Below are 25,641 nucleotides of genomic sequence, written 5' to 3'. Positions count from 1 at the left end.
GTCGCCTTCTACGACACGCAGGGAATACGTGGGATGTATTCTTAATCCCCTATCCCCAGGGATAATATATATATATATATATATATATATATATATATATATATATATATATTTTTTTTTTTTTTGGCAGTTTAGTGGCATTCTACAGGATGTACAGTGGACCATTGCGATGCAAAGTTGCAGGCAAAGAGGAACAAATATGCACAAAATGATATATGTAACTTCACTACATAAAGGAGGATCTAATTCCAAAACAGTACAGACCAATTAGCCTAATATCTCATATAATCAAAATGTATGAGAGAGTGGTAAAATCACGTTCCAGGACATATAATCACACACAATTTCATAAATGAAGGCCAGAATGGATTTACGCCACTCAAAAGCACACAAACATAACTACTAGTTCACTTCAGGTAAATTTATGAAACTTTTCTGCACGAAAAGAAAATGGACACTGATACTAGACTTTGCTAAAGCATTCAAAAAAGCAGATGACAGATTTTACTGGAGAAAGTGACAAAACAAAATATTAAAGATAAACAAAGAAAAGAAAATGGATCACAGACTTTCTGACTAAAATAAAATTCAGAGAACTGGCAAATGGAACCATGTTGAAAGCTTACAATGTTCTCTCAGGAGTACCATCAGGAGCAGTGCAAGCCTTGATACCATTAAAAAATTATTTCAGATATAGATAAGGAAGAGAAGGAAGGTATCGTCTGATGACACAAAAGTGAATGTAAGTGATCGCAAACAAAGGTATGGTCTGATGACACACCACATATCATCTTCAAACTTTTCATTGGGAAAACATCCATCCTCCTCTTTTCCACTGCATTAAAAGCCCAAGACATGCATCAAAAACCACTATCATGACTATCATACCTTTAAATGTGCCCATTTTCCCCCTTACAGACAATGACTTCTCCTTTGATGTTTTCCTTAGCCCAACCAAAACTGTGACTCACTTCAGTCCCTAAGGTTATGTCTGCCACATTCACTCCCTGGTATCTAAAATGCTCTACTTCCTCCAAGTTCTCCTATTTCAGACTTAAGTACACTGACCTCTAACAGAACCTCACTGTCATACTTTTGTTCATATTACCTCAGATTCCTTCTTTCACACATGATCCCAAACTTTGACACCAACTTCTGGAATTTCTTTCTACAGTCTGTTACCAGAACCATATAATTGACTTACAGCAAATGATTCACCTTCTGGAGAACAACACCCCCCTCTCCCCGGAATAGTGTAGCCCCACTCCTTACTCCAATACTTGCATTTACCTCCTTAAACAGCCAATCCATGAAGAGATCAAACAGCTACAGGGACATCAAACATACTTGATGCATACCAAGTGTCACCAGGAACCATTCATTCTCGTCACTTACTTCTTGCCCAACCACCTTCTTTCAATAAAAATTCTTCTGCTTTTATTAGATTTCCCCATACAACATATAATTCTAACATCTTCTACAGGGCATTTCTGTTACTCATACCTCCAACTTTCTCCAAATCCAGATATGCTACACACAAATCCTCTATTTTCATAGTATTTCTCAAAGAGATTCTTAAAAACTGATGATTGGTCCCCACATTTGCTTTTATGTATGAAACCTCATTGCTCCTCCCTAGTTAGATACCCAGGTGCTGAAGATGCAACTCAGAAAAAGCACATCCTAATAAAAGGTGAGCGACTATCCCCAAAGCTTACTAAAAGGTTAATGAAGCCTTCAATTTCCTCCAATGACTCATCTTTCATTTGGGCTGCTACCTACACTGTAGCCAGCCAGCAGATTTTACAATGTATGCAAGAATTCAAGTTGGTAAATGGAAAGATGAAGGAGTATATCTGTGTATAACACTCACCTTAGTTAAGGATGATGGCAATGAAAGGGTTAATGAGCTTAACTAGAGCATATGTAGCAGTCAAAATAACCCACAAAGTAATCTGTGAGGCTTGACTATGGATGGTAGACTTTGGTTTAGTTACTCATAAATTACAGTGACTGGTTATGAGCAAATGAGACCACTTGTTTATCTGTTCTTGACACTGCCTCAAGAAGGAAGGCACAGCAATTACTATTGAAAATATATATCTATCTGATATGGAGAAATAATCAAGCCTTGTACTACTTACTAGGTTTAACAGTAGAGTTGAGACGAGCAATAAGCTTAGCCCAGCGAGATACATGAGGAATGAGGTCTGCTGGGAGGCTCATTAAGTTGGTGTTTTCCCAGCCTTCATGCAAACGACCCACTCCCACAGTTTCCTCTAAAATGCTCCTTAACTGAAATCAACAAAATTAGTAATGGTGAATGACTTCTTTCAAAATTCAGAAATAATACTAGATTTATGTGCTGAAAAAGGACTGATGATTGGGAATACCTGGTTTAAAAAGCGAGATATACATAAGTATACTTATGTAAGTAGGAGAGATGGCCAGAGAGCGTTATTGGATTACGTGTTAATTGACAGGCGTGCGAAAGAGAGACTTTTGGATGTTAATGTGCTGAGAGGTGCAACTGGAGGGATGTCTGATCATTATCTTGTGGAGGCTAAGGTGAAGATTTGTAAGGGTTTTCAGAAAAGAAGAGTGAATGTTGGGGTGAAGAGGGTGGTGAGAGTAAGTGAGCTTGGGAAGGAGACCTGTGTGAGGAAGTACCAGGAGAGACTGAGTACAGAATGGAAAAAGGTGAGAACAATGGAAGTAAGGGGAGTGGGGGAGGAATGGGATGTATTTAGGGAATCAGTGATGGATTGCACAAAAGATGCTTGTGGCATGAGAAGAGTGGGAGGTGGGTTGATTACAAAGGGTAGTGAGTGGTGGGATGAAGAAGTAAGAGTATTAGTGAAAGAGAAGAGAGAGGCATTTGGATGATTTTTGCAGGGAAAAAATGCAATTGAGTGGGAGATGTATAAAAGAAAGAGACAGGAGGTCAAGAGAAAGGTGCAAGAGGTGAAAAAAAGGGCAAATGAGAGTTGGGGTGAGAGAGTCTCATTAAATTTTAGGGAGAATAAAAAGATGTTCTGGAAGGAGGTAAATAAAGTGCGTAAGACAAGAGAGCAAATGGGAACTTCAGTGAAGGGCGCAAATGGGGAGGTGATAACAAGTAGTGGTGATGTGAGAAGGAGATGGAGTGAGTATTTTGAAGGTTTGTTGAATGTGTTTGATGATAGAGTGGCAGATATAGGGTGTTTTGGTCGAGGTGGTGTGCAAAGTGAGAGGGTTAGGGAAAATGATTTGGTAAACAGAGAAGAGGTAGTGAAAGCTTTGCGGAAGATGAAAGCCGGCAAGGCAGCAGGTTTGGATGGTATTGCAGTGGAATTTATTAAAAAAGGGGGTGACTGTATTGTTGACTGGTTGGTAAGGTTATTTAATGTATGTATGACTCATGGTGAGGTGCCTGAGGATTGGCGGAATGCGTGCATAGTGCCATTGTACAAAGGCAAAGGGGATAAGAGTGAGTGCTCAAATTACAGAGGTATAAGTTTGTTGAGTATTCCTGGTAAATTATATGGGAGGGTATTGATTGAGAGCGTGAAGGCATGTACAGAGCATCAGATTGGGGAAGAGCAGTGTGGTTTCAGAAGTGGTAGAGGATGTGTGGATCAGGTGTTTGCTTCGAAGAATGTATGTGAGAAATACTTAGAAAAGCAAATGGATTTGTATGTAGCATTTATGGATCTGGAGAAGGCATATGATAGAGTTGATAGAGATGCTCTGTGGAAGGTATTAAGAATATATGGTGTGGGAGGAAAGTTGTTAGAAGCAGTGAAAAGTTTTTATCGAGGATGTAAGGCATGTGTACGTGTAGGAAGAGAGGAAAGTGATTGGTTCTCAGTGAATGTAGGTTTGCGGCAGGGGTGTGTGATGTCTCCATGGTTGTTTAATTTGTTTATGGATGGGGTTGTTAGGGAGGTAAATGCAAGAGTTTTGGAAAGAGGGGCAAGTATGAAGTCTGTTGGGGATGAGAGAGCTTGGGAAGTGAGTCAGTTGTTGTTCGCTGATGATACAGCGCTGGTGGCTGATTCATGTGAGAAACTGCAGAAGCTGGTGACTGAGTTTGGTAAAGTGTGTGGAAGAAGAAAGTTAAGAGTAAATGTGAATAAGAGCAAGGTTATTAGGTACAGTAGGGTTGAGGGTCAAGTCAATTGGGAGGTGAGTTTGAATGGAGAAAAACTGGAGGAAGTGAAGTGTTTTAGATATCTGGGAGTGGATCTGGCAGCGGATGGAACCATGGAAGCGGAAGTGGATCATAGGGTGGGGGAGGGGGCGAAAATTCTGGGAGCCTTGAAGAATGTGTGGAAGTCGAGAACATTATCTCGGAAAGCCAAAATGGGTATGTTTGAAGGAATAGTGGTTCCAACAATGTTGTATGGTTGCGAGGCGTGGGCTATGGATAGAGTTGTGCGCAGGAGGATGGATGTGCTGGAAATGAGATGTTTGAGGACAATGTGTGGTGTGAGGTGGTTTGATCGAGTGAGTAACGTAAGGGTAAGAGAGATGTGTGGAAATAAAAAGAGCGTGGTTGAGAGAGCAGAAGAGGGTGTTTTGAAGTGGTTTGGGCACATGGAGAGAATGAGTGAGGAAAGATTGACCAAGAGGATATATGTGTCGGAGGTGGAGGGAACGAGGAGAAGAGGGAGACCAAATTGGAGGTGGAAAGATGGAGTGAAAAAGATTTTGTGTGATCGGGGCCTGAACATGCAGGAGGGTGAAAGGAGGGCAAGGAATAGAGTGAATTGGAGCGATGTGGTATACCGGGGTTGACGTGCTGTCAGTGGATTGAATCACGGCATGTGAAGCGTCTGGGGTAAATCATGGAAAGTTGTGTAGGTATGTATATTTGCGTGTGTGGACATATGTATATACATGTGTATGGGGGGGGTTGGGCCATTTCTTTCATCTATTTCCTTGCGCTACCTCGCAAACGCGGGAGACAGCGACAAAGTATAATAAAAAAAAAATATATAACATATAAATATTTTGTAATCATGTCCAAATTCACTTTTGCTCACAATACAGCAGGGGAGCATGATGGCTTCACATTTTTGGAGGTTTCTCAATAAAAAAACCCTGACTTGAATTGTAGCATTTCCCTTCTCTTACTATTGTACCTTGGATATTCCTTTGTATCCATTCCTGCTCAATTAACAACACTGTGTCCATCATTCTCTCCTAATGTTTCTCAACCAAGTCTATATGATCAGAGTGCAGTATTTTCTGTTCTATTATCAAAACCTTTCCAACAAGCAATATTACTGTCTCTTTCCAAAACTACATCCTCTTTACTCTCCTAACACAAAATATTCCAAGAAAATCCATTATACTACACATTTCAGTGTTTCAGACTCAGGTTACATTAATATCTGTAACTGTGAGTGTCTACATTCCTAACAAACCTACCCATGCCTGATGGCTTACACCTATACATTTTACTACTTTCTGTAAAGATTCTTCCATTTTCTGGCCCCTGCTCAATCCTAATGCCTTACTTTCTGTTTCATCATGATGCTACTCAAATACTCAACCTTCTGTAGCCCCTCCATCTTTTGATCATCACACTATATCTAATATCATGATTTCAATACCTCTAAGACCCAACCCTGATTTTGTAAGATTCTTTCTTCCACTTTCATTCAGCATTTCCTGCATTAGCAAGGCAGCACCAGGAACAGACAAAGAATAGTCCTCATGTATTCTTACAAAAGTAAGTTCTCTATCAAACTCCTGCAAATTCCTTTATAACAGCTTTTAAATATATTGCTAATTCTTTCATCCAAGTATATCAAAGTTCTTAATACCTATCATGCATCTCACATTAATGCAGTTTTCTCTTGATATAATAACTTCAATAAGTTGCAGTTTCAGTGTTCTAGTAACGGTCAGAGTTAGATGTGGGTGTTATTTTCTAGCTGTGCCAAGCATTTATAAACCTGCTACATACATGGGTCAAACTGCAAGCATACAATAATTCATCTTGTGCACTGTGGTGTTAATTACAGTTGAGTCATAAAGACAATAATGCACTTCCTCAAAATATTTCATATTTTAGGCTACATCCGAAAGACGCTTGTGACAGAAGGCTAATATGCATACCATTTCTCGCTCTTAAAGAACAAAATAAGGTAAATTCTAGCAAAATGGAAGTACAATACTTGAGACAATAATTTACACAATTACACACAAAGAAAGCTCCTTTCAAAATCAGAAATAAACTGGCACAAAATGAGAACCAAACAACAAAATAAAAAAATATTGTACACAAACATCAAAAACCAGCTGGGGACAAATAAATGAATAAAAACCCTTGGATGATAGTATGTATAAATATACAAAATCTAATAGCTGAACATTTTTGAATCAAAGTAAATCAAATTATTTAGTACACTAAAGATAACAAAACTGTCCTTATCAAAATGAAAGAAACTTGGTCAACAAAAGAGTGAGATCAAGCAAACTTTTACCGATCTAAAACATCCAGAGGAGATAATATCAAAATAAAATCGAAGATAGAATAAATGAAAGATGAGCCACAATAAATGTTAACTAATTACAGAGAGTATCCCAACCATTTAACTGCAATCTATCTTTCATATTACAACACTCATTATCATTTCTCATATGTCCACATCCCATCTTCTGCTTGCCAAATACCTCACCACACTTAAGCACAACTCCACTGAATATCTTTCACTCCTATTGTTTCATTAACTGAAACATCATTCTCCGCTCAATCTCTGTTATCTATGTGCACACAATTTTTCGTAACTTGCTAACTTTTACCACTCTTTCACATGAATGTCGTTTCATCCATTCCTATATCCATTATCTGCATTTACACTTGCCTCTGTCATGATGTGGACATTCCATATCTAACAACCTCTGGTGTGCACACCTTACTTGCTTGTCATGATGTGGACATTCCATATCTAACAACCTCTGTTGTGCACACCTGAATAACCACCAACTCCACTCACTTATGTTTCATCATGTATGCAACTTTTTTATAACATGTATTCCTAATTAAAATTCCTCTTTCAGAATGCAATCTGACAAACTTTCACCTATCTTCTTTTACAAAAGAGACCCAATTCCTCCAAGAAAGACCCTCAAATGCATTATCACCCATCCTAGTATTAGAATCCCCTAGCATCAAGCTTCAAGCTCCTACATCAAATCTTCCATAGGACTTGCTCAGTTCTGCCCAAAATGCAATCTTTTCTTTTTCAATCCTTAAACTACTAATGTATAACATCTCCTTCCTATCTTAATCAGCTTTCATATATATATATATAAATGAATATATCAATACTGGCAATATATCAACTATAAACTTTGGTCATATTCAAATCAAATACTGCCATGGTGGCATTGTTGTGCATATTAATCATAATTATCTATGCCTTTCTTCTGCAATATAGAAGATTCATAATCATTGTTTTACTAATACCTAAACATAGAATAGTTACCTCATGAAGGACCTGGTGAAAGAGAAGCAAGTGGAGATGCATTGCAGAATGTGAAGACAAAGTAGACAACTGCAGCAGCCACTCAACTTGTTCTTGGCACTCAGTTACCACCTTCCTTATGGATTCCCTGCATTAGGAGTGTGTTTAAGCATCCCCATCTCATTCAGTCTCATAATGCAATACAATATCCATACTAATCCATATGAGATTTACCTTTTCTTATGGTGAAAGATGTATTCTGAGAACAGTATTTCAATATAAAATATACAAAATGAAAAAAGAGTAAAAGCAGTTAAGATCTATGTTTTGAAAATAAAAAACTTTGAGCAGGAAACTGGGTAGAGAAACAGCTATCAAGTCAAATAAATATAAATTAATAAATATCATATATTATATGCATTATAAAAGATCGCCATTTCCTGCATCAGTAAGGTAATGCCAGGAAACAGATTAAAATCAACCCATCCACTCATATACTCACACACGTATATGTACTTTTTTCTATCATTATACTTAATTGCCATCTCCCGCATTAGCGAGTTATTGCAAGGAAACAGACGAAAGAATGGCCCAACCCATCCACATACCACATACACATGTATATACATAAATGCTCACACACGCACATAAACATACATATACATTTCAACGTATACATATATATACATACACAGACATATACATGTATATATCCATACTTGCTGCCTTCATCCACTCCGTCGCCACCCCCCACACATGAAATAGCATCCCCCATTTCCCCCTGCGAGGTAGCGCTAGGAAAAGACATAAAAGGCCACATTTGTTCACACTCAGTCTTTAGCTGTCATGTGTAATGCACCAAAACAAAAACTCCCTTTCCACATCCAGGCCCCACAAAACTTTCCATGGTTTACCCCAGATGCTTTACATGCCCTTTTTCAATCCATTGACAGCACGTTGACCCCGGTATACCACATCGTTCCAATTCACTCTATTCCTTGCAAGCCTTTCACCCTCCTGTATGTTCAGGCCCCGATTGCTCAAAATCTTTTTCACTCCACCCTTCAACCTCCAATTTGGTCTTCTGTTTCTCCTCGTTCCCTCAACCTCTGACACATATATCCTCTTGGTCAATCTTTCCTCACTCATTCTCTCCATGTGACCAAACCATTTCAACACACCCTCTTCTGCTCTCTCAACCACACTCTTTTTATTTCCACACATCTTTCTTACCCTTTCATTACTTACTTGATCAAACCACCTCACACCACATATTGTCCTCAAACATTTCCTTTCCAACACATCCACCCTCCTCCACATAACCCTATCTATAGCCCATGCCTCGCAACCTAAAATATTGTAGGAACTAGTATTTCTTCAAACATACCCATTTTTGCTCTACGAGGTAATGTTCTCTCCTTCCACACATTCTTCATTGCTCCCAGAATCTTTGCCCCCTCCCCCACCCTGTGAGTCACTTCCACTTCCATGGTTCCATTCACTGCTAAGTCCACTCCCAGGTAGCTAAAAAACTTCACTTTCTTCAATTTTTCTCCTTTCAAACTTACATCCTAATTCACTTGTCTCTCAACCCTATTGCACTGAATAACCTTGCTCTTATTCACATTTACTCGAAACTTTCTCCTTTCACACACTTTCCCAAACACAGTTACCAACTTCTGCAGTTTCTCACTTGAATAAGCCACCAGAGCTGTACCATCAGAAAACAAAAAATGATTCACTTCCCAGGCCCTCTCATCCCCAACAGACTGCATACTTGCCCCCTCTCTCCAAAACTCTTGGATTTACCTTCTAAACACCCCATCCATAAATAAATTAAACAACCATAGGGGCATCACACACCTCTGCAACAGCTTACCTAACACACCATATACTCTTAAGACCTTCCACAAAGCTTCTCTATCAACCCTATCATATGCTTTCTCCAGATCCATAAATGCTACAAACAAATCCATCTGTCTTTCTAAGTATTTCTCACACACATTCTTCAAAGCAAACACCTGATCCACACATCCTCTACCACTTCTGAAAATACACTTTTCTTCCCCAACCTGATGCTCTGTACATGCCTTCGCCTTCTCAATCAATACCTTTCCCATAATTTCCCAGGAATACTCAACAAACTTATGCCTCTGAAGTTTGAGCACTCATCTTTATCTCCTTTGCCTTTGTACAATGGTACTATTCATGCTTTCTGCCAATCCTCAGGCACTTCACAATGATCTATACATACAGTGAATATTCTTACTAACCAGTCAACAACACAGTTACCCACTTTCTTAATAAATTCTACCGCAATACCACTAACACTTGCTACCTTGCCAGATTTCATCTTCCACAAAGCTTTCACTACCTCTTCTCTCTTAACTAAACCATTCTCCCTGTCCCTTCCACTTCACACACAACCTCGACCAAAACACTCTACATCTTCCACTCTATCATCAAACACATTCAACAAACCTTCAAAATACTCACTCCACCTTCTCACTTCATCACTTCTTGTTATTACTTCCTCCCTTGTCCCCTTCAGCAAAGTTTCCATTTGTTCTCTTGTCTTAATCACGTTATTTACCTACTTCCAAAACACCTTTTTATTCTCCCTACAGTTTAATGATACTCTCTCATCCCAACTCCCATTTGCCCTCTACTTTAACCCGAGCACCTTCCTCTTGACCTCCTAATGCTTTCTTTTATAAATCTCCAGGTCATTTGCACTACTTCCCTGCAAATATCATCCAAACGTCTCTCTTTTCTCTTTCACTAACAACTTTTCTTTTTCATTTCACCACTCACTACCCTTTCTAATCTGCCCACCTTCCACCTTTCTCATGCCACATGGATCTTTTGCACATGCCATTACTGCTTCCCTAAATACATCCCATTCCTCATGAACTCCCCTCACTTCATTTGCTCCTACCTTTTGCCATTCTACACTCAATCTTCCCTGGTACTTCCTCACACAAGTCTCCTTTCTAAGCTCACTTACTCTCACCACTCTCTTCCCCCAAAATTCTCTCTTCTTTTTTGAAAACCTCTACAAATCTTCACCTTTGCCTCCACAAGATAGTGATCAGATATCCCTCCAGCTGCCCTACTCAGCACATTAACATCCAGTCTCTCTTTCACACGCCTATCAATTAACATGTAATCCAATAATGCCCTTTGACCAGCTCTCCTACTCATGTACGTATACTTATGTATATCCCTCTTCTTAAACTAGGTATTCCCAATCATCAGTCTTTTTCCAGCACACAAATTCACAAGCTCTACATCATTTCCATTCACAATACCCCATGTACACCAATTATACCCTTTACGGCCACATTACTCACCCATCACTAATACCCGGTCTTGTGCACCAAGCTGCTGACTCACTCACTCAGCTCCTCCCAAAACACTTGCCTCTCATGATCTTCCTTCTCATGACCAAGTGCATAAGCAAGGATAAATATTAAAAAAGAAGGATGGTAAAAATGATAATATTTGAGTGAGAGAGAAATTGCAGAAATTGGTGACTGAGTATGGAAAAGTGTGTGGAAGGAGAATGTTGGAGAAATGTGTATAAAAGTAAGGTTTTTGAATTCAGCAGGGTTGAGGGACAACCTAGTTGGGATGTAAGTTTGAATGGAGAAAAATAAAGTGTTTCAGATATCTGTGAGTGGACTTGGGATCTTTAGTTTTTCCCCTTAAAAATAAATTTTCATAAATACTTATCTAACATGTATCTGTAACCTTACCCATTCCAATAGGCATAGGATCTCAGAAAAGGATATCTACCCTAAGTAATTAAACATACCTGTACCTTTTGCTAACCAGCATGGCAGGAGCTGGGTAGCACATTTCTAAGAACTGATTTACACAAATGATGCATCCAGATGACTATCAGTTAGTTACTGTTTACTAATTAACACAAGCACACAGAATTTTACCTTTATTGATTTATAATGTACTATGAAAGGAATCTATATTACCTTGATGTGCATGGCTGGGGATATACTGTTGAGGTGAAAGAATGAAGCAAAATAGTATTAATATCTTGGAACCTCTTCCACATGACCCAGTTTTGACCTCTTGACCAGTCTACTAAGTTTACTGAACTGCTGAGACTAGCCGTTACTCCTACAGGATCTGCAGAGTCAAAGTGTGCCAGTGCTCTGAAAAAATATACATTAAGAAAAAAAGAGTCTGAAGAAATACTGCATGACTAGAATTTTTGAATATGTTTCGTTTACTCCTTAATAAAAGAAAATAAACCTTAATATTGCAATTCCCTTCTATTACAAAGAATTTTGCTATTGAATATTGTTACTCTTTGTCTTGTCTTTCTTTTTCTGCCTATTGCTCCTAACATTTTACGAAAAGGCAGGGCTAGCATATAGCACTCACTGCAGGAAAATCTAGTTACGAAGAATGAGTCGTATGTATTAAGTGTTGTCAAGTGTTATGTGTGACAAGGAGAGATTGTACATTTATGGATAGAATACCAGCAATCCAAGTGCAGGTAAGGCATAAAGAAAAGACATCTACCCAAGTCACAGAAGTGCAATTTGACAACCCCTAGTGTGAAGGCTCACTCCAGAGCCATCATCAACCCTCCCAATACCCAGGCAGGTAGTGCTGGTAATAAACCTTCTTGGTTGGTGGCTGCCTACAAATTAATATGTAATTCAATAATGCCTGATGACCATCCTTCCTACTCACACAAGAATGCTTGCATATGTCCCTCTTCATAAACCAGTCAACCCTAATCATTAGTCCTTTTTAAGCACAAAACTCTAGAAACTGTTCACCATTTCCATATCACTGAATACCATATGCTCCTCAATTATACCCTCGACTGCCACATTACTCATCTTCGCATTCAAATCACCCATCACTAATACCTAGTCACTTGCATCAGAACTACTGACACTCACTTAGCTGCTCCTACAACACTTGCCTCTCATGATCTTTCTTCTCATGTCCATGTGCATATGCACAAATAATCATCGATCTCATGCCATCCACTCTAATTTTTATCCAATCAGTCTAGAATTCAGTCTTACACTTTCACACACTCCCAAAACTCCTGCTTCAGGAGTAGTGCAACTCCTTCCCTGGCTCTTGTCCTCTCACCTACCCGAAATGGGACAAAAAATCTGCTGAAACTGATGGTTTCAGCAAGGGCTTCTTTAATCTTTCCAACACCTTCTGTAAGGTGTGAACGCTGAGCTCATTTATGCTTTGAGCTATGCTGGCTGGAAACTCCTTTCCATCCAACTTCCTAATCATTGCTAACTTTTCTTCCAGCACAGAAATCTTACTGACAGGCATTTCCTAAGCTGAGATAACAGCAGGGTGTTTATATCTCATACCGCATATGATCTAGAGTCCAACATTACTCAAGGTACATCAAGTCATTGTTCACTTAAAGAGAACCACAAAGTGACTGAAGGTTATGCCAGCCTAACTACCCAGCATGCCCTACAGTGAGTGGCATATGATCAGCAATTAGTAAAAAGCTATACAACCATGATCCCTAACCGTAAACTTGCCATAATTATGTGAAGCATGCAATCACACAGCTGTGTGCATTCTGATCTCATGAAAATGAAGGGGTTAGATGCACAAAGAGAAGTTAATGTATCACAGAAGAACTACGACACTGCAAATATTGTAAAGACCCCAAGGTTTCGGTGCATTATTACAAGACAGCTAGAGACTGAGTGTGAACGAATGGGGCCTTTGTTGTCTTTTCCTAGCGCTACCTCACACACATGAGGGGGGAGGGTGTTGTTATTCCATGTGGCGGGGTGGCGATGGAAATGAATAAAGGCAGACAGTATGAATTATGTACATGGGTATATATGTATATGTTTGTGTGTGTGTATATATATGTATACATTGAGATGTATAGGTATGTATATCTGCGTGTGTGGTCGTGTATGTATATACATGTGTATGTGGGTGGGTCAGGCCATTCTTTTGTCTGTTTCCTTGCGCTACCTCGCTAACGCGGGAGACAGTGACAAAGCAAAATAAATAAATAAATAATTCATTAATGCTGTAAAGTTTCAACCTTTTACCCCTAAAACCCCTTTTAAGGGGCTTCTATAGTGCTCAGAGAGTCAATCATATCCACAGCCTAAGATCCACAAGCCACAAAGTGTGGTAATGTTCTATGCTTGTCCTGGCAGAATAAAAGCACAGTAACTGTGCATTAAGGGCTCACCGTATTCACTGTCCAGGGTATGAAGGGTCTGAAACATGTTGACTCAATCTTTATACTGCTGAAAAGTGAAGTGATATGTGGAGTGCAGACATGCTAGTGTGACTCATGTTTGTCTAGAGTGCAGTTTCAGGTGGGTGTATGCTTAATGAAATAAAATTCAAGACTGGGTTGGGTGAACTATAAGTAAAATGCAAGGAAATGCTATCAACACAATTTCACACTGCATATTATAAACCATGGTGATTCAGTATGGTATACTTACTGGACATGTGCAAGATTTTTGTACGAGTTCAAAAGACCAGAGTGGACAGCAGTGACCTCTGATTCTTTTTGATTATTTCGTACTTGCATCATCCATTTCTGTAGTTCTCCCCACTGGCTCAGTTTACCATAACAATCTGCAATCTGAAATTCATTTTTCCAAATTTGAGAACCATAGTAATATTTCCAACACACACATATCAACATACCAAAAGTAAATGGAAATCAATTATAACACATCCCATGAAGTGAATCATAAAGCTAGGAAAAAATATGTACAGTGTTGGCAAAATCCCTTGTCCACCTCTGCCTCTCTACAGATTTTCAAAGGTGATGTCACATTTGCATTTTAGTACTTTGTGATTTTTCCTTTGGCCATGATTACCATCTGCAGACATCTGAGAATGGAATTGTAAAGGGTCCTGACATATTCTAAGTCCATGTTTTGGGTCCACAGTGTCTTGATATCCTGAATGAGGTGAGGCAATGAAGAGGCACCGTAGGAATCAGCCACCTGATTGTGCATTCTGAATGCCCGGTTGCCTAGAAATCTCGTAGGCAGCCAGTGACCGGGGAAATATCTTACTGGTGCTGCTCGCCTGGGGATCATGAGAGTCAAAGTTGGCTGGATAGTGAGCCAACACTTCACTGGTTGTTTAAGCTACACTCCTCTGACTAGGTAGCTGTCTCTTCTTTCTGTCTCATCCACATGTGGACTGGCTGGATCCACAAACACACTCTCTCATTGTCAACATAACACTTGACAACACTTAACTCATTCTTGTAACTCTAGATTTTCCTGTGGTGAGCACTATATGCTAGCTCTACCTTTTGGCAAAATGGTAAGGGCATTAGAGAGAAGTAGTAGGTAGCAACATTAGGTAAAAGTAGTAGTTTGGAACACTGGGTAGAAATAGTCAGTATAAACTTTAAGTAGGAGCCTCTGGAAACACTGTGCTAGAGTTGTCCTCTGCCAGAGGCCTGTTAAGGGTGAGGTGCTAAAAGGCTAAAAAGTGGCACTGGAGTTCACCAGTTATGGAAACTCTTTTGCTGTAGCTATCCCCTTGAAGGAATTCTCAAAACAAACAGGTGTCAGAGATGTAGATAGATAGGTAGAAAGAAGATAAAACTAATCAGGAAGTGATAAAAGCAGTAATGAAAAAAGCTGGGGCTATATAGAGTGGTGAGTGAGATGGTAAAGAGTATAAAGGTAACAATGCAACTAAAGGATTTGGAAACTCTCTATGGAAGCATGGAAAAGTTGTTTTGTGTCTGACGACTGTCTGGAAAAAAATAATTGTTCCCAGTTTAAAAATCAATGAAGTGAAAATGACTAAAGAAGTGAGAATTAAAAATCGTCAGGTGTACACTAGAAATGTAACTGATCATATAAAGGGTATTTCTGAACCAACTTTACCAGCACAGCACAGCCCATGTGCATGCGTGGGTGAGGCAGAGAGAGAGAGAGAGAGAGAGAGAGAGAGAGAGAGAGAGAGAGAGAGAGAGAGAGAGAGAGAGAGAGAGAGAGAGAGAGAGAGAGAGAGAGAGAGAGAGAGAGAGAGAGAGAGAGAGAGAGAGAGAGAGAGAGAGAGAGAGAGAGAGAGAGAGAGAGAGAGAGAGAGAGAGAGAGAGAGAGAGAGAGAGAGAGAGAGAGAGAGAGAGAGAGAGAGAGAGAGAGAGAGAGAGAGAGAGAGAGAGAGAGAGAGAGAGAGAGAGAGAGAGAGAGAGAGAGAGAGAGAGAGAGAGAGAGAGAGAGAGAGAGAGAGAGAGAGAGAGAGAGAGAGAGAGAGAGAGAGAGAGAGAGAGAGAGAGAGAGAGAGAGAGAGAGAGAGAGAGAGAGAGAGAGAGAGAGAGAGAGAGAGAGAGAGAGAGAGAGAGAGAGAGAGAGAGAGAGAGAGAGAGAGAGAGAGAGAGAGAGAGAGAGAGAGAGAGAGAGAGAGAGAGAGAGAGAGAGAGAGAGAGAGAGAGAGAGAGAGAGAGAGAGAGAGAGAGAGAGAGAGAGAGAGAGAGAGAGAGAGAGAGAGAGAGAGAGAGAGAGAGAGAGAGAGAGAGAGAGAGAGAGAGAGAGAGAGAGAGAGAGAGAGAGAGAGAGAGAGAGAGAGAGAGAGAGAGAGAGAGAGAGAGAGAGAGAGAGAGAGAGAGTTTTTAAAAGAAGAACAAATAGGATTTAGGAAAGGAAGAGGAACATTAGGTGGGAGCATTAGGTAGAAGTAATAGGTTGGAACATTAGGTACACACTTTATGTGGAAGTAGTAAGTAGGAACATTAAGCTGGAGCTTCTACTTTGTTTCACCATTGTTCAGCTTTACACTCTAACTGCCATGTCTCACCTCAATGCAATGAGTCATATATTTCTTCAAATTTCCCCTGTTATTCTTAGATTTCTTCAATAGATGATAAGTAAAATGATAAGTGTTCCTCATCATCAATCAGGTCATCCATCTACATATTTTTTACTGGATCACTGTGTACACAACCCAAGAGGCTGATAAACGTACATCTACAATGGTAATTGAAGGGGTACCGATAAGAGCAGAATTTCCTTTTGTATCTATCTTGCAATGGAAGAGACCCCTGCAGGCTGATAATGGTATGAAATATCAGCTGAATATTCAAACAAAGGCAGGACAGGTTAAATCATCATGCAGAGAATATGAGAGGGTTGAGACCCATGAGTTAGTGGAAAAGAGAAGTGTGAGAGAAGTTTGATCACATCCTTCAAGTTTGTAAATGAATCTGGCAATACTGAAAATGAACAGTTCTTTGAAATATGCAAAGATGCACAACAGAAGGTCACAACATAAAATCAAACAGGAAATATTTAAAACAATAAATGAAAAGAAGTACCTTTACAGGATGATAGTGGATAAATGGAACAAGCTCAGAGATGAAACTAGAGATGAAACTCTAAATTGTGAATACCGATGATATATAAAAGTTTAAAATACTGTATGAGAAAAAGTTCAAAAGATGGGGCATCAAAGGTAAAGAACTTCCTCTTGTACTGCAGAAACAAGTAGTAACTATGATGGGCTGAGAAGTGTTATGAAATGTATCATGCCAGGTCATGAGCCATTTTGATACCATGTTGTAACTTGTTTAGGTACTTTCACCTCAACTTGCATAATTTGACTTACCCCAACATTCTCATGATTTGAGTAGGGGTATGTTACTGTGCATCTGACAAAATACTAATATGTTATTATTATACTTAATCGCTATTCCCCACGTCAATGAGGTAGTGCCAGGAAACAGAAAAAGAATGACCCAACCACCCATATACACATACATATACATAAATACCCATACAGACACATATACATATTAACATACATACATATACACAGACATATACGTATATACACAAGTACATATTCATACTTGTTTGCCTTCATCCATTCCTGGCATTACCCCACCACACAGGAAACAGCATCACTACCCCCTGCTTCAACTAGGTTGCATCAGGAAAACAAACAAAAAGGCCACATTCCTTCACATTCAGTCCTCAGCTGTCATGCATAATGTACTGAAACCACAGCTCCCTATCCAAATCCAGGCCAACAGACCTTTCCATGGTTTACCCCAGACATTTCACATGCCCTGATTCAGTCCATGGACAGCATGTTGACCACAGTAAACCACAATGTTCCAATTCACTCTATTCCTTGCGCGCCTCTCACCCTCCTGCATGTTCAGGCCCTGATCGCTCTAAATCTTTTTCACTCCATCTTTCCACCTCCAATTAGGTCTCCCGTTTCTCCTTGTTCCCTCCACCTCTGACACACATATCCTCTTTGTAAGTCTTGCCTCACTCATTCCCTCCATATGCCCAAACCATTTCAACACACCCTCTTCTGCTCTCTCAACCACACTCTTTTTACATCTACACATCTCTCTCACCTTTTCATTACTTACTCGATTAAACCACCTCACATCACATATTGTCCTCAAACATTTCATTTCCAAAACATCCACCTTCCTCCATACAAACCTATCTATAGCCCATGCCTCACAGCCATATAACATTGTTGGAACTACTGTTCCTTCAAACAAACCCATTTTTGCTCTCCAAGATAACGCTCCCTCCTTCCACACGTTGTTCACTGCTTACAGAACCTTCGCCCCCTCCCTCACCCAGTGACTCACTTCCGCTTCCATGGTTCCATTCACTGCTAAGTCCACTCCCAGATATCTAAAACACTTCGCTTTCTCCAATATTTCTCCAATCAAACTTACATCCCAATTAACTTGTCCCTCAACCCTAGTGAACCTAATAACCTTGCTCTTAATAACATTCACTCTCAACTTTCTCCTTTCACACACTTTTCCAAACTCAGTTACCAACTGAGTTACCAACTGCAGTTTCTCACTCGAATCAGCCCCTACAGCTGTATCAATAGCGAACAACAACTGACTCACTTCCCAGGCCCTCTCATCCCCAACAGACTGCATACTTGTCCCTCTCTCCAAAACTCTTCGATTTACCTCCCTAACCACCCCATCCATGAACAAATTAAACAACCATGGGGACATCACACACCTCTGCTGCAGACCAAACATTCACTGGGATCCAATCATTCTCCTCTCTTCCTACTCGTACACATACCTTAAATCTTTGGTAAAAACTTTTCACTGCTTTTAGCAACTTACTTCCCACACTACATACTCTTACGACCTTCCACAAAGCTTCTCTATCAACCCTATCATATGCTTTCTCCAGATCCATAATTGCTACATACAAATCCATCCGTTTTTTGAAATATTTCTCACCCACATTCTTTAAAGCAAAGAGCTGATCCACACATCACCTACAACTTCTGAAGCCACACTGCTCTTCCCCAACCTGATGCTCTGTATATGCCTTTGCCTTCTCAACCAGTATCTTACCTGCAATTTCCCAGGAATACTTAACAAACTTATGCCTCTAAAGTTTGAACACTCACCTTTATCCCCTTTGCCTTTGTACAATGGCATTATCATATTACCTACAATTTCCCAGGAATACTTAACAAACTTATGCCTCTGAAGTTTGAACACTCACCTTTATCCCCTTTGCCTTTGTACAATGGCACTATGCATGCTTTCTGCCAATCCTCAGGCACTTCACCATGATCCATGCATACAATGAATATCCTTACCAACCAATCAACAACACAGTCACCCCCTTTCATAATAAATTCTACTGCAATACCATCCAAACATGCTGCCTTGCTGGATTTCATCTTCCACAAAGCTTTCACCACTTCTCTCTTAACCAAACCATTCTCCCTGACCCTCTCACTTCGAACACCACCCAACCAAAACACCCTATATCTGCCACTCTATCCTTAAACACACTCAACGAACCTTCAAAACACTCACTCCACTCCTTCTCACTTCATCACTACCTGATATTACTTTCCCACATGCCTCTTTCACCAATGCATAATAAAGGAGGAGCAAGAGGTGAATTGAAAATCAAAATTTCATCTTACCTGGGAATATATAAATTCTTGGATGAGTGGATCTAACAGTTTGATATCTGTGTGGTTGCTTGAAATATGCAGTGACCCAAGCTCATCATCCAGGGTCTTTTCCTTGTCAACATCTTCTATTTCTTCTATGCCTTCTAAAAATTGCAAGTAACCTCTTAGAGCTTTTTCATACCTGCAAGCATAAAATAAGAAAAATGTCCCAGTATTAGCTTCCTGAGTACAGTGGGTTAGAAGCGCAACTAGTCAAAACTTAGACTGAAAATAAGGATGATTTATGAAGGAAATACAACTATGAGAATGTCATATAAATTTTTTTGTAATTTTTCTATTTTGCTTTGTCACTGTCTCCTGCATTAGCGAGGTAGTGCAAGGAAATAGATGAAAGAATGGCCCAACCCAACCACATACACATATCTATACAGACACGTCCACACACGCAAATATACATACCTATACATCTCAACGTATACATATGTATACACACACAGACATATACATATATACACATGTACATAATTCATACTGTCTGCCTTCATTCATTTCCATCGCCACCCTGCCACGCATGAAATAACAACCCCCTCCCCCCTCGTGTGCACGAAGTCGCGCTAGGAAAAGACAACAAAGGCCACATTCGTTCACACTCAGTCTCTAGCTGTCATGTAATAATGCACTGAAACCACAGCTCCCTTTCCACATATAAAAGATATTAGATATAATATGTGTTACAGCTGGTGGTGACTCAGGTGAGAAACTGCAGAAGTTCGTGACTGAGTTTGGTAAAGTGCGTGAAAGAAGAAAGCTGAAAGTAAATGTGAATAAGAGCAAGGTTATTAGGTTCAGTAGGGTTGACGGACAAGTTAATTGGGAGGTAAGTTTGAATGGAGAAAAACTGGAGGAAGTGAAATGTTTTAAACATCTGGGAGTGGATTTAGCAGCAGATGGAACCATGGAAGCGGAAGTGAGTCATATGGTGGGGGAGGCGGCGAAGGCCCTGGGAATGTTGAAGAATGTGTGGAAGGTGAGAATGTTATCTCAGAGAGCAAAAATGGGTATGTTTGAAGGAACAGTGGTTCCAACAATATTATATGGTTGTGAGGCATGGGTTATAGATAGGGTTGTGCAGAGGAGGGTGGATGTGTTGGAAATGAAATGTTTGAGGACAATGTGTGGTGTGAGGGGGTTTGATCGAGTAAGTAATGAAAGGGTAAGAAAGATGTGTGGTAATAAAAAGAATGTGGCTGAGAGAGCAGAAGACGGTGTATTGAAATGGTTTGGTCACATGGAGAGAATGAGTGAGGAAAGACTAACAAAGAGGATATGTGTATCAGAGGTGGAGGGAATGAGGAGAAGTGGGAGACCAACTTGGAGGTGGAAGAATGGAGTGAAAAAGATTTTGAGCGATTGGGGCCTGAACATACAGGAGGGTGAAAGGCGTGCAAGGAATAGAGAGAATTGGAATGATGCGGTATACCGGGGTCGACATGCTGTCAATGGATTGAAGTAGGGAATATGAAGCGTCTGAGGTACACCATGGAAAGTTTTGTGGGACCTGGATGTGGAAAGGTAGCTGTGGTTTTGGAGCATTACACATGACAGCTAGAGACTGAGTGTGAACGAATGTGGCCTTTGTTGTCTTTTCCTCGCACTACCTCGTGCGTGTGCAGGGGGAGGGGGGTGCCATTTCATTTGTGGCAGGGTGGCAATGGGAATGGATGTGTGTGTATATGTATGTATATGTTGAAATGTATAGGTATGTATATGTGCGTGTGTGGGCATTTATGTATGTACATTTGTATGTGGGTGGGTTGGACCATTCTTTTGTCTGTTTCCTTGCACAACCTTGCTAACGCAGGAGAAAGCAACAAAGTATAATAAATAAATAATATAAATATAGCATTTTCATTACTGAGTAATGAAAGGGTTATAACAAAATTAGCTAATAAGAAGTGATGAACAATGTACATATTCATGGTATACATAAATATAATGTATTCATGTTATTTATTCATTTGTTTATCATAATTAATCGGTTTCCCGCATCAGCAAGGTAGCACTAGGATACAGATGAAGAATGGCCCATCCATTCATATACACATAAACATAAACACCCATACACGTACATATACATAACATATACATACAGATACACAGACATTCATATATACACTTGTACATATTCATACTTGCTTGCCTTCATCCATTCCTGTCACTACCCCGCTACACAAGAAGCTAACAATTAGGGAGGTATATTACTAGTACTACCAGCTTGGGTATCAGGAGGCTTGGTGACATCTGTTTAGTGAACCAGCACTTTAGTGGTTGTCAAGCTGCACTCCTCTGACCCAGGTAGCTGTCTTTTCTTTCTACCTCTCTAACATGTAGACTTTTGGCATTCTGTTCACAAATATACAATATCTCCTTGTCATATGTAACACACACGAAAAAACTTAACTCATGTAACTCATTCTTCATAACTCTAGATTTTCCTGCGGTAAGCACTATGCGCTAGCCCTGCCTTTTGGCAAAATGTAGAAGCAGTAAACAGAAGTAGTAGGTAGGAACAATTAGGCAGGCGCATTATGTAGAAACATCAGGTGGTAGTAAGAGGTAGGAGCATTAGACAGAAATAGTCATTAGGCAGAGCTTCTGCAAACACTGCACTAGACTTGCCCTCTGCTAGTGGCCTGTTAAGGTTGATTCACTAAAGGCCAAGAAGTAGCACTAAAGATCTTAGTTATGGAGACTGTTGCCGTGACCACCCCTCTGAGAGAGTTCCAATTGGAAAAGGTATCAAAGATATAGATAGACAGATAGATAGATATAATACTTTCTAAATATTCCCTGTGTTGTAAAAGGTAACTAAAAGGGGAGAGAGTGCGGGGCTAAAAACCCTCCCCTTCAGTTTTACCTTTCCAAAGAACAGTGAATGAGGCCAAGTGAGAAGTTTTCCCTCAAAGGCTCAGTCATATGTTCTTGAACGCTAACTTGCTAATGCGGGAAATGGCGAACATGTATGAAAAAAGTATACATCAATAAAGATTATAACTACTTTTTTCATGTTTGCTGTGTCTCGCCTTAGTGAGGTAGTACCCAGACAGAGACAAATGAGCCTTCAAAGAAAAAACGTATCTTAGCTTCTTTATCTGTTCCCACCTCTGCATAGTAATAATACAGGAGGGGAGGATTACCTGCCCTCCACTCCTGCTTCTCTTAATCACATTCTAAGAGACATTGGAGATACATGGGTAGTATTTTTTCTTTTTTACCCTCAAGGGTAACAATGAAAATAATAAAAATAATAACAATAATTTTTTTCATACTATTTGCCATTTCCCGCACCATCGAGGTAGCGTTAAGAACAGAGGACCGACCTTTGAGGAAAATCCTCACTAGGTCCCCTTCTCTGTTCCTTCTTTTCGAAAATTAAAAAGGAGAGGGGAGGATTTCCAGCACCCCGCTCCCTCCCAATTTAGTCGCCTTCTACTACACGCAGGGAATACATGGGAAGTATTCTTTCTCCCCTATCCCAAGGGATAATAATAATAATAATAATTTTTTTTTTTTTTTTTTTTTTTTTTTTTGCTTTGTCGGTCTCCTGCGTTTGCGAGGTAGCGCAAGGAAACAGACGAAAGAAATGGCCCAACCCGCCCCCATACACATGTATATACATACGTCCACACACGCAAATATACATACCTACACAGCTTTCCATGGTTTACCCCAGACGCTTCACATGCCTTGATTCAATCCACTGACAGCACGTCAACCCCGGTATACCACATCGCTCCAATTCACTCTATTCCTTGCCCTCCTTTCACCCTCCTGCATGTTCAGGCCCCGATCACACAAAATCTTTTTCACACCATCTTTCCACCTCCAATTTGGTCTCCCTCTTCTCCTCGTTCCCTCCACCTCCGACACATATATCCTCTTGGTCAATCTTTCCTCACTCATTCTCTCCATGTGCCCAAACCATTTCAAAACACCCTCTTCTGCTCTCTCAACCACGCTCTTTTTATTTCCACACATCTCTCTTACCCTTACATTACTTACTCGATCAAACCACCTCACACCACACATTGTCCTCAAACATCTCATTTCCAGCACATCCATCCTCCTGCGCACAACTCTATCCATAGCCCACGCCTCGCAACCATACAACATTGTTGGATCCACTATTCCTTCAAACATACCCATTTTTGCTTTCCGAGATAATGTTCTCGACTTCCACACATTCTTCAAGGCTTCCAGAATTTTCGCCCCCTCCCCCACCCTATGATCCACTTCCGCTTCCATGGTTCCATCCGCTGCCAGATCCACTCCCAGATATCTAAAACACTTCACTTCCTCCAGTTTTTCTCCATTCAAACTCACCTCCCAATTGACTTGACCCTCAACCCTACTGTACCTAATAACCTTGCTCTTATTCGCATTTACTCTTAACTTTCTTCTTTCACACACTTTACCAAACTCAGTCACCAGCTTCTGCAGTTTCTCACATGAATCAGCCACCAGCGCTGTATCATCACCATAATAATAATAATAATAATAATAATAATAATAATAATATTTTTTTCTTAGTTGATCACCATTTCCTGCATCTGTGAGGTAGTAATAATAACAGTAATAATGATTTTTCATACATTTTCACTGTTATTGTCTTAAGTGAGGTATTCCCAGGAACAGAGAAAACAAAGGTCTCATTTGTTCATACCCACTCTCTGGCAGTCATTTATAATTCTATTGAAACCAGGATCCACCATTCACAGCCAAGCCCCACACACAACATTACTAGTTTCTTGTGACTGCTTCATATGCCCTGGTTCAGCCCATCAGCAGCACTGACCCCCATACGCCAAAATTCTCAAGTATACTCTAATCATGAACATCTCTCATCTTTCTAAATGTTTGGGCCCTGACAGATAAGAACTTCTTTCATTCCATCCTTCCATCTCCTCAGGCTTTCTCTTACTCCCTCCACTGCTGTCACATAGATCCTCTTAGTCTTTCTTCATTCACCCTTTCCAAGTGTTGAAACTGCTTCAGCATACCCTGGCTAGCTCTCTCAGACTATGCTTAATACCATACCTCACTCTAAAGCCCATTCCCTTCACGATACTCTTTTCACACCTTATGCTGTCTTCTGGAATTTCCTTTGCAACAGTAATCTGACTTCTTCAGTCCATCATGCACTATCCTTTTCACATGTGCATATCCCAACTTCCACATGATCATGATAGTAGAGAGTGTTTAAGAGATGGGTCCCCACGAGTGAAAACTACCTCCCAGTAAAGTAGAAAAAGGCACCTAATTAGGTAATCAATTACATGCTGAACACTGCTTCCCTGAATTCTTTTCACTCCTCCTCCATTTCCATTGTTTCTTTACACTCTCATCCTAAGCCATTCTTCAATCAAACTATCATGACAATTCCTCATACAAGCCAATCTTCCAAGCTTGTTCACTTTCACTGCTTCTTTCACATCTGTCACCACAAACTTTCACACTTTCCTCAACCAGGATATGATCAAACATGCCTTCTCTCCTCTTTACAGAAAGTTCAAATCCACTAAACCCTCCTTTGCACATCTGTCTATCGGCACATAATCCAATATTGCCGGTTGACCTTGAGCCCCATTCATCCTTGTGTACTTGAGAATACCTTTTTTTAAAACAAGTATTCTCAATCACCCTGTGCCATTCTTTAATCTCTCTTAGTACCACTCACATAGGTCTCTTTTCCAGCTTGCTCATTTTCATCATTTCCCCCATGGACATCATTTTGTCTTTTCCTGAAACCATTACTAACTTTTACACTCACCTTCACCAAAAAATGATCAGACATTCCATGTGCCACACTTCTGGGGAAAATGGAAGTTGAATTATTCACTGCTTGCAGGACACAGCTCTACTGGCAGACTCCAAAAAAGAAAGTCCAAAGCTGATGAGAGAGTTTAAGAGAGTGTGTGAAAGGAGTAAGAAGCATATATGAACACATAAAAGTTTACGAGGTGTAGTAAGTGGACGAAACATGATGGTTTTCGAGTGTAAGTTTGAACAGGAGGAACCTGGAAGGAAATTGTTTAGGTACCTGAGAGTGGATATGACAGTAAATTGGAACCATGGAGGGGGAAGTGACTCATAGTGTGGGGGAGGGACCTAAGGACATGGGTGCATTTAGCTGCATATGGAGGGAGAGATTAGCATATGGTAA

General features: G+C 40.1%; 1 protein-coding gene across 2 annotated transcripts in view; it reads right to left on the bottom strand.

Annotated features, from left to right (window-relative positions):
* Positions 1-25,641, bottom strand: part of nonC (serine/threonine-protein kinase Smg1) — a 455,954-nt gene that overhangs the window by 167,335 nt on the left and 262,978 nt on the right. For both annotated transcript variants that reach the window (XM_071692708.1, XM_071692701.1), the window contains exons 22-26: positions 19,428-19,599; positions 13,955-14,097; positions 11,453-11,635; positions 7,482-7,608; positions 2,145-2,295 (exon numbers count right to left, since the gene is read on the bottom strand). In XM_071692708.1, the coding sequence (XP_071548809.1) occupies positions 2,145-2,295; positions 7,482-7,608; positions 11,453-11,635; positions 13,955-14,097; positions 19,428-19,599 (776 nt within the window). The remainder of the gene's footprint in view (positions 1-2,144; positions 2,296-7,481; positions 7,609-11,452; positions 11,636-13,954; positions 14,098-19,427; positions 19,600-25,641) is intronic.

The sequence above is a fragment of the Panulirus ornatus genome, chromosome 4, assembly GCF_036320965.1.
Source record: "Panulirus ornatus isolate Po-2019 chromosome 4, ASM3632096v1, whole genome shotgun sequence".
NCBI classification, from domain to species: domain Eukaryota; kingdom Metazoa; phylum Arthropoda; class Malacostraca; order Decapoda; family Palinuridae; genus Panulirus; species Panulirus ornatus.
This window is presented reverse-complemented; position numbering and strand designations above follow the sequence as displayed.